Source organism: Gekko japonicus, unplaced genomic scaffold, assembly GCF_001447785.1.
Source record: "Gekko japonicus isolate JY-2015 unplaced genomic scaffold, Gekko_japonicus_V1.1 scaffold363, whole genome shotgun sequence".
Lineage (NCBI taxonomy): Eukaryota > Metazoa > Chordata > Lepidosauria > Squamata > Gekkonidae > Gekko > Gekko japonicus.
In genome coordinates this window covers 852,916-865,902 of record NW_015177016.1, presented here as the reverse complement: position 1 = coordinate 865,902, position 12,987 = coordinate 852,916, and the positions used below count along the sequence as shown (strand labels likewise).

Genomic DNA, 12,987 nt, shown 5'->3' with positions numbered 1-12,987 from the left:
ATTCCTGCAACACATTTTCCGACTCCACACTCTCCCACAGAAGATACTCTCCGACCGCGGCTCTCAATTTGTTTCTAAGTTTTGGGGGGAGCTCATGAAGCTGATGGGGGTGGAGCGGGGTTTAAGCAGCGCCTACCATCCCGAGACAGATGGACAAACGGAGCGTGTTAATCAAACACTTGAACAGTATCTCAGGTGTTTTACTAACTTTCAACAAGACGACTGGGAGGGTCTTCTCCCCTTGGCTGAATTTTGTTATAACAATGCCGGTCATTCATCGACTGGTGTGTCCCCTTTCATGGCGATCTATGGTTACGAGGCGCCGCCTCTCCCGGATCTTCCCCTCCTGGAGGGGGAGGTAGGTGACTGGTGCAAACACCTTAAAGAGGCCTGGCTTGTCTTGTGCAAAACCTTAGAGGAGGCTAAACATGCTTACAAAATTCAAGCGGATAAGAAACGTTCTGATGCCTGGAATGTCCAGCCGGGAGATTCTGTTTATGTCTCCACAAAAAACATTAAAGACCTACGACCTAGTCGTAAATTGGGGTGGACGTTTGTGGGACCTTTTAAGGTATCACGTATAATCAATGACATGGCTGTGGAACTGGTACTGCCTAAAAATCTGAGACATTTGCATTCCGTTTTCCATTTCAGCCTATTGCGCCGTGATCCTGGGCCAAACATCTGGCGACCGCGACAACCATGCCTCCCTCCACTGCTCCTGCAAGGCGAACTGCATCATGAAGTTGCTGATATTTTGGACTCTAAGCTGAGGCGAAATAAACTGTATTATTTGATTGAATGGGTGGATTTCGGTCCCCAACACAGGGAATGGGCAGCAAAGGAACATGTCTCCGGCCCCCGCCTTCTGAAATGTTTCCATCGGCGCTTCACTGATGGGTTGCTGGGAACCACTTGCTCAGACCTAGGAATTCTAACTGGCTGAGAGGTATTAAGGAGGTACAGCCCTTACAAAAAAACAAAAGTCATTCAACATCTTTTATTAATACCAAGTACAGTGAGAGTATAAATCGTGTAAATAGTGAAAATCAGTTTTCACCATTTTTAATGCAAAGGATTTCATCACAGAGACAGAAACACCACTCTGTATCAACATACAACAGCAACTAATGGCAGCTTTCAGCTGAATACCAGCTTGTGTGTGATGCTGGACTTTTAAAATTATTATTACTAGGAGCAGCTCTAAAATTTTCTTCTGTACCTCTCCCAACTGGGATCAGCTGGCCCTTATCTGGAAGTTATTAGCCAATAAGAAAGTTTCTCGCTCTATATGGCATAAAATCTCTTTCAGTCAAGGGAACAGAATGATTAGAACTCAGGTCACATTCCCCACTCCTCCACTTGCACCTGCTGATGTGACCTTGGGTCAGTCACAAGCTCTGGCACAGCTGTCCTTGAAAAAAAGCAGTTTGTGTCAGAATTCTCTCAGCCCCACCCACCTCACAGGGTGTCTGTTGTGGGGAGGGGAAGGGAAAGGAGTTTGTAAGCCACTCTGAGACACCTTTGGGTAGTGAAGGGCGGGGTATAAATCCAATCTCTTCTTCTTCTTCTTCTTCTTCTGCTAAGGAACCTGACACTGGGAAGCCCTTGAGATCCATGAAGGTACTCGAGGGAATTCATAAGTCCTTTGAAAGGACAGAGGGTTAGCCCATCTCATGCCCATCCAGATAACATGGGGGCAGGGAACTAACTCGAAAGAACAGAATTAGCTTCCCCTCCCTTCTTTCAAACAGAAGGAGCTTCAAAAGCTGCCGCCACCCCCTGTCACCTAGCTTTTAGATAACCTCAGAATACTACACAAAAATTCACTGATGGGTTGCTGGGAACCACTTGCTCAGACCTAGGAATTCTAACTGGCTGAGAGGTATTAAGGAGGTACAGCCCTTACAAAAAAACAAAAGTGATTCAACATCTTTTATTAATACCAAGTACAGTGAGATTATAAATCGTGTAAATAGTGAAAATCAGTTTTCACCATTTTTAATGCAAAGGATTTCATCAGAGACAGAAACACCACTCTGTATCAACATACAACAGCAAGTAATGGCAGCTTTCAGCTGAATACCAGCTTGTTTGTGATGCTGGACTTTTAAAATTATTATTACTAGGAGCAGCTCTAAAATTTTCTTCTGTACCTCTCCCAACTGGGATCAGCTGGCCCTTATCTGGAAGTTATTAGCCAATAAGAAAGTTTCTCGCTCTATATGGCATAAAATCTCTTTCAGTCAAGGGAACAGAATGATTAGAACTCAGGTCACGGTCTTTAGAGTTGAGGGCCCTACAGAATCTACTACCCTCCAAGACTTGATCTTCTAAGCTATACATGGACAATATGAACATTTTCTTAAACTTGCTTTTAAAGCATTGCTAAGGTGGTTTTCAGGAGCTGCGGTGGCTCAAGTGGTTAAGATGCTGAATTGCAGGCTGTGGAAGGTCGGTAGTTCAGCAGTTCGAGACCCAGGTTGCCGCATGACGGAGTGAGCTCCCGTCTCTAGTTCCAGCTCCTGCCAACCTAGCAGTTCGAAAGCAAGAAATTGCAAGTAGATAAATAGGTACCACTTCGGTGGGAAGGTAACAGCGTTCCGTGCGCCTTAGTGTTTAGTCATGCCGGCCACATGACCATGGAAATGTCTTTGGACAGCGCTGGCTCTTCGGCTTTGAAACGGAGATGAGCACCACAACCCTAGAGTCGGCTTCGACTGGCTTTCGAGCAAGGGAACCTTTACCTTTACCTTTTAAGGTGGTTCTCACCACATCATTCTAAGGAAGTGAGAAGACAGTGGCCTTCACGGGACATGCATGATACGTGCCCTTTAGAAAGGCAGGCATCAGAGTGGGATGAGGGGAAGGCTTGGAGGTTCCCCAGAACTTTTTTTTAGAAAAATGGGGGGTCTGTGGGTTGCTAAAGTTTGAGAATAATGCCTTATACAATATGGTTCTTAAAATAAAACCTGTATTCTACTATGAAATATTAGAGTTAATACCATATGTATAAACTCATTAGAGGTAAGATGCATAAACTCATTTTGAATAGAAGAATTCACATTTTTATATTATTTCATGTGGAGCCATTTCTACACATGATCTTGTGCATGTCAAGTAATTTTATCATAAGCTATTGCGCTACTGGCAGTTGCTATGATTGTCACTTTTACCATCATCTGCTTCTTGAAGTTAGTATCTTGAAAATTTCACACAATTGGGAAATATTTAGATTAATCTTAAAACGTAGAACTTTCATCATGTTTCTTATTTTACTATGGAAGATGTTAACTCTATGCAGCAAGCAAGCAACTAAACACATTGCAATACATGTAATACATACCTCTCCAAGAGCTTCGTAGCGTTTTTGGTTCCATCTATGCAAATCTTCGCGGTAGTTAAAAACAAATGGCTCTCCAGTTTTTATATGTCTTAACTGTCCCTCTAGAAGACAAACAATAATAGCAGGTATAAAATAAAGGTTTTTAGAAGCAGAAATAGCTAACAAAATAGGACGCAGTTTGCTTACAAAAAAAAAGCATTGTTTTCGATATACTATTTCAACTTATGAGTACAGACAAAATGGATCACATTATTACCACACATTTCCAGATCAGATTCACAACATGTATAGGAAAGCCCAGAGAAGATGATAAGCTTTAAGAAAAAAATTGAACATAACAACTGCCCCAAAATGAATTTTATATATAAACCTTGGCAATCCATAGAACACTGAATTCCCATTATGTCATCTTTGTGGAAGTCATAACTTTTCTTACCTTGTAGTTCTGTTTTTATGGCTGATGTACAGTAGCATATCTAGTTACTGATAAGCGAAACAGTAAAACAGAAACCTTACACAACAAAATGAATGGATAGCTCCAGGAAAATGTAAAATTAAGAGAGAGAATACTGGCACCAGTCATAGCTAGAAAATATTATGTCCAAAATGCAGTTAGCTTTAAAAAAACACACACACCATGGTATCTAAGAATATTCCAAATCCTGAAATATATGAATGCAAAATCAGGATTTCAATTAGTGGAAGTTGTCTTCAGATGAAAAATATAACTTTCTTTACCAAAGCAAAGATTTCATTTTGTACATGACCTCTTTGTGTCGGGTGGGGTGGGGAAGGAGATAACAGCATTTGATTGAAAAAGTCTTCCAGCTGCAAAATAAAAATGAGAACTTTATGCTATTTACTTATTAACATAAAAGTTATGTTAATACTCTACCTATCTCAGTTTCAGTATGCTCCACTTGCCCCAATTACTAACCCCCAGGGGATTGCTTCTTCCCAACTTCATATCTGATACCTCAGGTCCTAATAGCCCTTTCTTCATGGCATTATCACACTCTGTTTCTTCCAAAGTTTCTAATTTTTAAAATTCTATGCCAAGTTTTTACGCTCAATGCTAATACTGGTTAGCAGTAAAGTTGCCAAGGAAATCATACTATGTTACCTAAGAAGTACCCTGTATTTTCAAGTTCTCTTAAGTTTCGTGGAAGCCACACCTGCTCATTTTATTATTATTGCTTTGCGAAGGAGAATAAAAGGCATAGCTTTCCTCCAGACATAGAAGCATATGGAAATGCACTATAGTGCACATGTTAAAAAAATTCCAGCCAATCTCATGGTATTAGGATCAAGAACACATTTGTTACTGCTCTAACAATGCCACTTAGAATGACGGAACTCTCAACAATGTTTCAATACAATTCATCCCATCTTCTCATAGCAATCAAAAGTGCACTCTTTAATATGCAGCCTAGAAAGGTTGTACTGCTCTAAAAATAAACAGCTGAAGATTGTTGAGCCTTCTCCTTTCAAAGGGCATCACTTTCATGACACTTGGTTTCTAAGTAACAGCATATGAAAGCCATCAGGTTATTTAAAAGCAAAGTGTTGCATAAATGCCTATGTTTAAAGGAACCCCCCCCTCCAAAATGGAAAGTGTGAAAAGTATTAGATAATAACAGTTTTTTATACAGCTTAGAACTACTATTGCACTTGAAGAGAACAAACTTCGCAGTGTGTTCTCCTTTGCAGAGCAAATTTTTTAAGGGACAAAAAATGGCTTTACTCAAATACTGGCCATTAACATCTGGGTTGCAACTGTTACGACACTTCACTTTCATATATAGAAAAGTATTTCTAAGGAGGAGGCTACAACTATTTCAGATTTCTGTCGATCATTACAACAGTCTATACCTAAGGGTATGAAGCTACGTTCAACATGCTCTACAGAAGGCTGTCTGAAAACTGAGCAGAAGCTCCAGCTAGCACAGAACTCAGCTCCCAATGGGAGTGGGTCTCTAGGTGCACTCATAAATGCTCCATTTTTTCCCATTCTCCCTGTTGTTTTCTGCCCACAATGTAAATTACTGTGTTTTTTTAACTCATTAATTTATCATATTGCACTTACTACTATCTGCTTCGGAAGCCCCCAGTGTCCTCCATGTATCTGTTACATAGGCTACAGTGGCAGACATGGGTTTTAATTCCACAACCTAATAAATTTATTGAGTTCTTCCACTTCATCTGTCCCTCAAGGGACCAGAGCAGCACGTATGAACTGATGGGTTCAATCCCAGCCATTTCTAATTAATGATCTATTATCACAAGAGGAAAGGCATTCTCTCATACACTGGAGAGCTCCTGCCAGCCTGTATACAAGAACAGCAAATGTAGAAAAAACAGGGTTGCACTTACCTGTAACTGTTGTTCATCAAGTTGACTTCTGTGCAGGCACACACTGGGGACTGCACATGTGGAGGCCTGTTGATGGATAGAATTCTCTAGCTTCTTAGGAGTAGAGGGGCTTCCCCTCCCTTTCAGTGCGTATTGCTCTTTTCCCGCCAAAAAAGTGTGCTGAGAGGGAGAGACGGCATCTTCCCTCAGTTCGGCTGTGCTGCCTGAGCACTGCGATAGAAACCCAAAAAACAAAATATAAAGCTCTTCTAAAGAGCTCAGAGTGGGGCAGGAGGGAGGGGATATGTGCCTGCACAGAAAACAACTCGACAGTTACAGGTAAGCACAATGCTGTTTTCGTCTTCAGTCTTCTGTGCAGTCCCATATTGGGGAGAGTACCAAGCTACTCCCTGGTGGCAGGTGTAGAGCTCTCAGTTAAAGAACAAATGCAGAACCGTCTTCCCCACAGCGGCATCACATCTGACATCTGTGTCCACACTGTAGTGATGAATAAACATGTCGGCAAAGGCCCATGTTGCAACCTTACAGATGTCTTTCAGTGAGACTCCTACATGAAAAGCAGTGGACGAGGCTTGGGACCTGGTGGAGTGAGCTTGAAGAGACACAAGGCAAGGAGTACCTGCATGTTCATAACACAGCTTAATTGTTCAGACAACCCAATGGGAAAGTGTTTGGCATGATGCTGCCTGGCCTCTGAGAGGCCCAGCAAAACACATGAACAAGGAGTGGCATTTATGAAACTCACAGGTACAGTGTGAGTAAAACAATAAAGCCCTTTTAACCTCTAGGCTCTCCTGAGTCTTTTCAGGTGGAAATGTGGGATTAGGAAAAACACGGGTAATAATACAGATTGTGACACATGGAATTTGGAAACACCCTTGGGTAAGAACTCATAACTAGGACGCAAGACAACCTTATGCGGAAAAAATTGAATAAATGGTGGGTCATCCCTTAGGGCTTCCAACTCGCCTTCCCTCCTGGCAGAAGTAACTACCACTTGAAAGTACACCTTCAAGGGCAGTAACGATAAGGCACATCTACCCAATGGTTCAAAGGATGGTAGCATTAGTCTAGCTAAGACTAGGGAGAGTGACCACTGAGAGACAATGGGGGGGCTGGGTGGACACAGGTTAAGTAGGCGCCTTAAGGAACTGTTTTGAGGTGTCATGGGGGGGGGGGATGGAGACTCCCTCAACAAAATGATGAAAAGCCAAGATGGACACAAGATGGATTTTTACCAAGAATGGCGTCAGCCCTGATTTTTTAAGTAACAGTAAATACTCAAGAATGAGTGGTAAGGGGCATGATGTAGGGGGCTGATACCTGTTTTCCACCCAAGCAGCAAAACACTCCCATTTGACAGCATACAATGTGTGTGTAGAGGGTTTCCTAGAATGCAGCAAAACATCTAGCACCTCCAGAGAAAATCTTGAAGTGGAGAGTTCAGGAGCCTCTGAAGTTTGGCAACTTCCTGATGTCTGAGCAAACCCTGATGTAGGAGGTCTGGGGCAGACTGCAGTGGAATGAAATAACCTTTGAGAAGGAGTAGCAGTTCTGAAAATTACACCTGTCATGGCCAGAAAGGTGTTATTAGGATACAGTGAGTATGACTGAGTATGAATTCTGTTGAGCACCTTCGCAATCAAGGGAAGCGGAGAAAAGGAGTAGAACAGATTGCTGGTCCAGGGGATTTGGAGGCATTCCCCGATGACTCTGGGTCATGACACTCTCTGAAACAGAAGAGAGGTGCCTTGGCGTTCACTGAGGTCTATGGCTGGGACACCCACTTGCAGAAAATGGGAAGAATGTATATCTTTGTCAGAGACCACTTGTGATGAGGAAGAGTAAATCTGCTCAGAGCAACCACGGTGCAGTTGTGCACTCTGGCAATGTGAATGGCCTGAAGAGAGACGTTGGGTTGATGTGCTCAATTCCAAATGTTGTGGCCTCCCTGCAGAGAGACAACAACATTGTACCACCCTGCTTGTTGAGAATAAACATGGTGGTAGTGTTGTCTATCTGAACTTGGATGGTTTCATTGCATAGTAAATCTGTAAAATAAGTCAAAACATAGTGAATGGCCCTCAGTTCAAGGATGTAGATATGCATACTATATTTGGGGTCTGACCAAATACCCTGTACTGACACTTCCCCATAATGTACACCCCACCATAAAAGAGGTATCTGAGGCTACAGTATGGGTAGGGAGTGGAGATCCAAATGGGACTTCTATTAGCGTCTGAGTCTGAGTCATCCACCCACCAGAGGAGAAATCTAACAATGCATCTGGGGACAGATAGGTGGGTGGACTGAGACTGGGTATGGGGGTCAAAAACTGGCAGGAACCAATTTTGGAGCAGTCTTAGATGTAACTTCACAAATGGGATGACTACAGTAGTAGAGACCATAAAGCCCAGCAGTCTCTGAATGCACAAGGCTACTGGAATCTGTTAGATTGAAACTTAGCAACCAGCTCCTTAATCATAAGCACACATTCAGGAGGGGGAAGGCTCTCCCTGAGGACAAGTCGAGTAATGCCCCTATACATTGTGCTGAACAACAAGGTGTCAATTTTTACCTTTTCCAGTTTACTGCTAACCTAAGTGTGGTGACCATAGAAAAAGTAAGGTCTAAATGACTCTGGAGCACATCTACAGAAGGGGCTATAAGAAGACAGTTGTTCAAGTATGGGAAGACGGTACAGCCCTTGGAGCACAAAAAGGCAGTATAGCCATCATGCATTTGGTAAATACACACTGTGCTGTTGCCAGTTCAAAAGGAAGGACAGTATACTGACAGACCATACCATTGCATTGGAAGCGTAGGTATTTCCTGTGGTCAGGGTGAACGGAAATATGAAAATATGCATTTCTTCAGATCTAACACAATAAACCACCAATTTAATTTTAACATTTGTAACACCTAAGGGAAACCATACACTTTTTTAATAAAATTTCTTAAATCAAGACTAGGACAGATATCCTTTTTAGCCATTTGTAACACCTAAGGGAAACCATACACATTTTTTTAATACTTGTTAAAATTTCTTAAATCAAGAATAGGACAGATATCCTTTTTAGGCACTGAAAAATATCTCAAATAAAAACTCTTGTGAACACAATGTGGAGGGACCAGTTGGACAGCTCCTTTAGAAATGTCAGTCACAGTGTCCTTAAGCTGATCAATAGGGTCCCTTTCCATAACCCAAGGGGTGGCCTTTCCTGAGACTCCATCTTGTAACCGCTAGAAATAATAGTGAGGACCAGGAATTTGCGGTGATGACCAACCAAGCAGGCAAAAAAGGAACCAGACTATCTAAAAAGAACCCGGTCAAGCACGATCAAAACAGTTATTTTTGTCCCTAGTCCTTGAGTGAATGTGGTTGGGAGGGTTTTGGCCTAGATCTCGTTGACTTTCACTTTCCCTAGGCATGGAAACCCTGATAAGGATGGGACTGTACCCTCAATTTCAAGATCGCCAATTATCAAGCCATAATGAAGAAGAGGAGGAGGAAGAAGAAGAAAAGGAGAAGGAGGAGATTGGATTTATACCCCACCCTTCACTCAGAGTCTCAGAACGGCATACAATCTCCTTCCTTTCCTCTCCCACAACAGACACACTGTGAGGTAGGTGGGGCTGAGAGAGCTCTTTCCAGAACTTGAGAGAACAGCTCTGAGAGAACTTTGACTGACCCAAGGTCACCCAGCAGCTGCTTGTAGAGAAGTGGGAAACCAAACCCGGTTCTCCAGATTAGAGTGCACTGCTCTTAACCACTACACCAAACTGGCTGTGCCCCAGTAGATAAGGAGGAGCGAAAGACTGATGCCCTGGGTCATAACGTCTATTCATAGAAGAAAGAAGACAAAGGGATGCTCCCATGATACCTCTGTTGTTGGTGGAACCATTCCCTAGGTAGAGGCATCTACCTAAAGGGCTGAAGAGGGGCAGCATATCAGGTGGTCTTATGGGAACGAATGTCTACATACATCGAGTTACTTCCAGAGAACAAGTGTTCTATGGCTTAGGTCTTGCAGGGTGAAGCCACGAGACTTTCAAAACAGCAGATGAATGTGGGGGAGGCATGCTGCCGATTGCTCTGCACATTCTATGATGTCTGCAATTGCCGTCAGACATTTTGCTAGCTCCGTGCTACAGTTCCTACCCAGAGACATGTGGTAAAGTAGAGGACTTACCTTTTGAGCAATGCTCCCTCTAAGCTGTGGAGTCCTGTGAGCAAAAAGTCTACTTTGTGAGCTACTGGCATTAAAGTTATGAGAGAGCGATTTGGCTACTGCATAAATTAGTTTACTCTGGAGCCATCCTTCCTAAGCTAAGACAAAAATGTGTGAGCCAGAGGCTAAAAAACTGTGAGCTAGCTCACACTAACTCAGCTTAGAGGGAACACTGCTTTTGAGGGTGACCTATTTTCTTCCAAGACTGATGAAATGTTAGAACAAATCAAGAAAAACAAACAAACCACTAGATCATTTGAAGTGGCAACTGCCCCTCCTCAGCCCTTTTGGCAGAGGCCTCAACCTAGGGAATGGTTCCACCCACAGAGGTACCACGGGAGCACCCCTTTGTCATCTTCCTTCTATGAATACACCTGACAACCCAGAGCACTGGTCTTTCAACCCTCCTTATCTACTGGGGCAGAATGAGAGCCATGGCAATCTTTTGCCTAGGCTTCTTCTGTAACCAGCAATGAGGGTGCTGGGTGGTTAAATAGGAAGCAACAGTTCGTTTATACAAGCTTTCCATCTTTCTAGCTGTAGGGGGGATGGTGGAAGGCTTCTCCCATATGCCCTTTACAATGACCAGAAAATCCTCTAAGACGGGAAAAGCCACTGTGATTGATGCATCTGAATATAAAACTGAATCTTATTTTTTGGCTTAGGGTTTGAGGATGCTATATCCATCTCTAACAACTTAGCCTTTCTGAGTGTTGATTCAGAAAACAAATGCAAATCCTCACTGGGGGAAGCAGGTGCAGTATCTCCAATAGCTTCATATTGTATCTGGGCCACAAAAATGTCAAGCAAATGTCAATACGTTTCTGGGGAGTAGTGTATATGAAAGAGGTCTTGGGGTAAGGGTGGACTGTAAACTAAATATGACCATCAGTGTGATGCGGTGGCAAAAAAGGCAAATCCAGTCTTGGGTTGTATTAAAAGGGCCATAGCATCGAAATTGCAGGAGGTCATAGCCCCTCTGTATACTGCCTTGGTCAGGACGCACCTGGAGTATTGTGTGCAGTTCTGGAGGCCTCACTTTAAAAAGGATGTGAACAAAATTAAAAGGGTGCAGAAGGGAGCAATGAGGATGATCAGGGGTCTGGAGACTGAGCCCTATGAGGAAAGGCTAAGGGCCTTGGGAATGTTTAGTTTGGAGAAGAGGAGATCAAGGGGGGGACACAATTGCTCTCTTTGGAGGAGGGCAAGGAGCTGTTCCAGTTGGCAGCAGAGGATAGGACCCAAAGCAACGGGTTTAAATTACATGCAGAAAGGTATTGGCTGGATATTAGCAAAAACATTTTCATGGTCAGAGTGGTTCAAAGGTGGAATCAGTTGCCTAGGGATGTGGTTAGCCCCTTCCAACTCTATGATTCATCTGGAGACAGATCAGAACATAGTTCCAATGCAGGGTCAGAACAGGATCTTTCCTCTTCTTCAGAGTTGCAGCCAGATTCAAGTGCCAGTGATGGAACTGCTGGTGGAAAAAAGGGGGCAGCCTGCTGAGAAGGTGGAGGTGGCATTCCAGAAGCTGAAGGAAACAAAGTGAAAGAATCACCCCACTGTTAATGATATGGGGAATATCCTGGCCAGGGCCCTGGCTAGAATGTAGGAGGCCAGGGTGCACCCCACCAAGGCTGAGCAGAGAATGGCTGTGTGGGAACCGACCGCCGTGTTTGCTGAGTTGGAACCAGCAGCTGTGGAATTCGGCAAGCTCTCTCTCTAGATAGGCGCTGGGTCAGATCTCGGAGAGGCTCACCCTTGGAACCAGAGTCCTCCAGTTCATGAAGGTGTGGAGAGGGACTCTGGCACTGGAGATGGTATGTCCTCTAAGGCTATTGGCTCTATGAGTTCTGGCTCTGATGCAATTGGTGCTGACTTCTTTCATTTTGAAAAAGACGGAGCAGAGGCCTTGTTGTAGTGCTTAGACTTTATCTTAGCCTTCTTGGGGGGTAGTTCTGACATGCTGTGGTGTGAAGGCATCGGATCTGGAGACCAAGATTGCTGTTCATGGGGGTTCAGAGTCGAAACTGAACTGGCGGAGGCAATAGACTTGGATCTCAGGACTGGTTCACGCTAGGCAGATGATTTTGCTGCTGGCTTTTCCAAACCCGATAAGGTGCTCGCTCAGAGGGCAGCTTTTAGTTGGGAGCAATGCTCCCTCTAAGCTGTGGAGTCTTGTGAGCAAAAATTCTACTTTGTGAGCTACCAGCATTAAAGTTGTGAGCGAGGGATTTGGCGGCTGCATAAATTAGTTTGCTCTGGAGCCATCCTTCCTGAGCTGAGACAAAAACGTGTGAGCCAGAGGCTAAAAAACTGTGAGCTAGCTCATACTAACTCAGCTTAGAGGGAACACTGGTTGGGAGGCTCTATCCAAACATGCTTTGGTATAAATTGCTGGCAATGCCAGCAGGCACTGATGTTATCGAGCTCATCCAGGCAGATGACACATAGTGTTCATCCGTCTGCAGCATTTTCGCCCCACTCTCGAGACATTTTTTTAAACAAAGACTTCTGAGCCATTAGAGCTTAGAAACCTACAGCGGAAAAGTAGAAGCAAAAAAAACCACTGGAACAATCACTATGAGTGAAGCTAACAGGATCCTCTCAGCTCAACAGCAAAAAAAGAACTGAGGGAAGATGGTGTTTCTCCCTCTTTACTTTTTTGATGGAAAAAGAGTGATGCACATGCACTGAGATGGAGGGGTGCCCCTTCTACTCCTAAGAAGCTAGAGAATTCTCTCCATCGGCAGGCCTGCATGTGTGCAGTCCCCAATGAACTATATGTTCTCAGCAGCTCCCCTCCACTTCGAGAACGCCCCCCTCCCTTGGTACAGTGCCCCTTGTTGGGGCAATACAGTCTATGTTCAGAGTTCACTGACAGTGAGCTATAGTGGCAGTGAGATATACAGGTACCAAAATGTGAATTAATCTGTCTCATAATTTCCTCTGTATCTGAGAAAGTGTGCATGCACATGAAAGCTTATACCTTGAATAAACTTTGTTGGTCTTAAAGGTGCCACTGGACAAAAACTT

The 12,987-nt window shown here is 43.7% G+C and overlaps 1 protein-coding gene across 3 annotated transcripts in view; it reads right to left on the bottom strand.

The window, feature by feature from the left end:
- FAM172A (family with sequence similarity 172 member A) overlaps window positions 1-12,987 on the bottom strand; it is a 383,440-nt gene that overhangs the window by 353,379 nt on the left and 17,074 nt on the right. For all 3 annotated transcript variants that reach the window (XM_015427717.1, XM_015427716.1, XM_015427719.1), the window contains one exon: window positions 3,347-3,447. In XM_015427717.1, coding sequence (XP_015283203.1) covers window positions 3,347-3,447 — 101 coding nt within the window. The remainder of the gene's footprint in view (window positions 1-3,346; window positions 3,448-12,987) is intronic.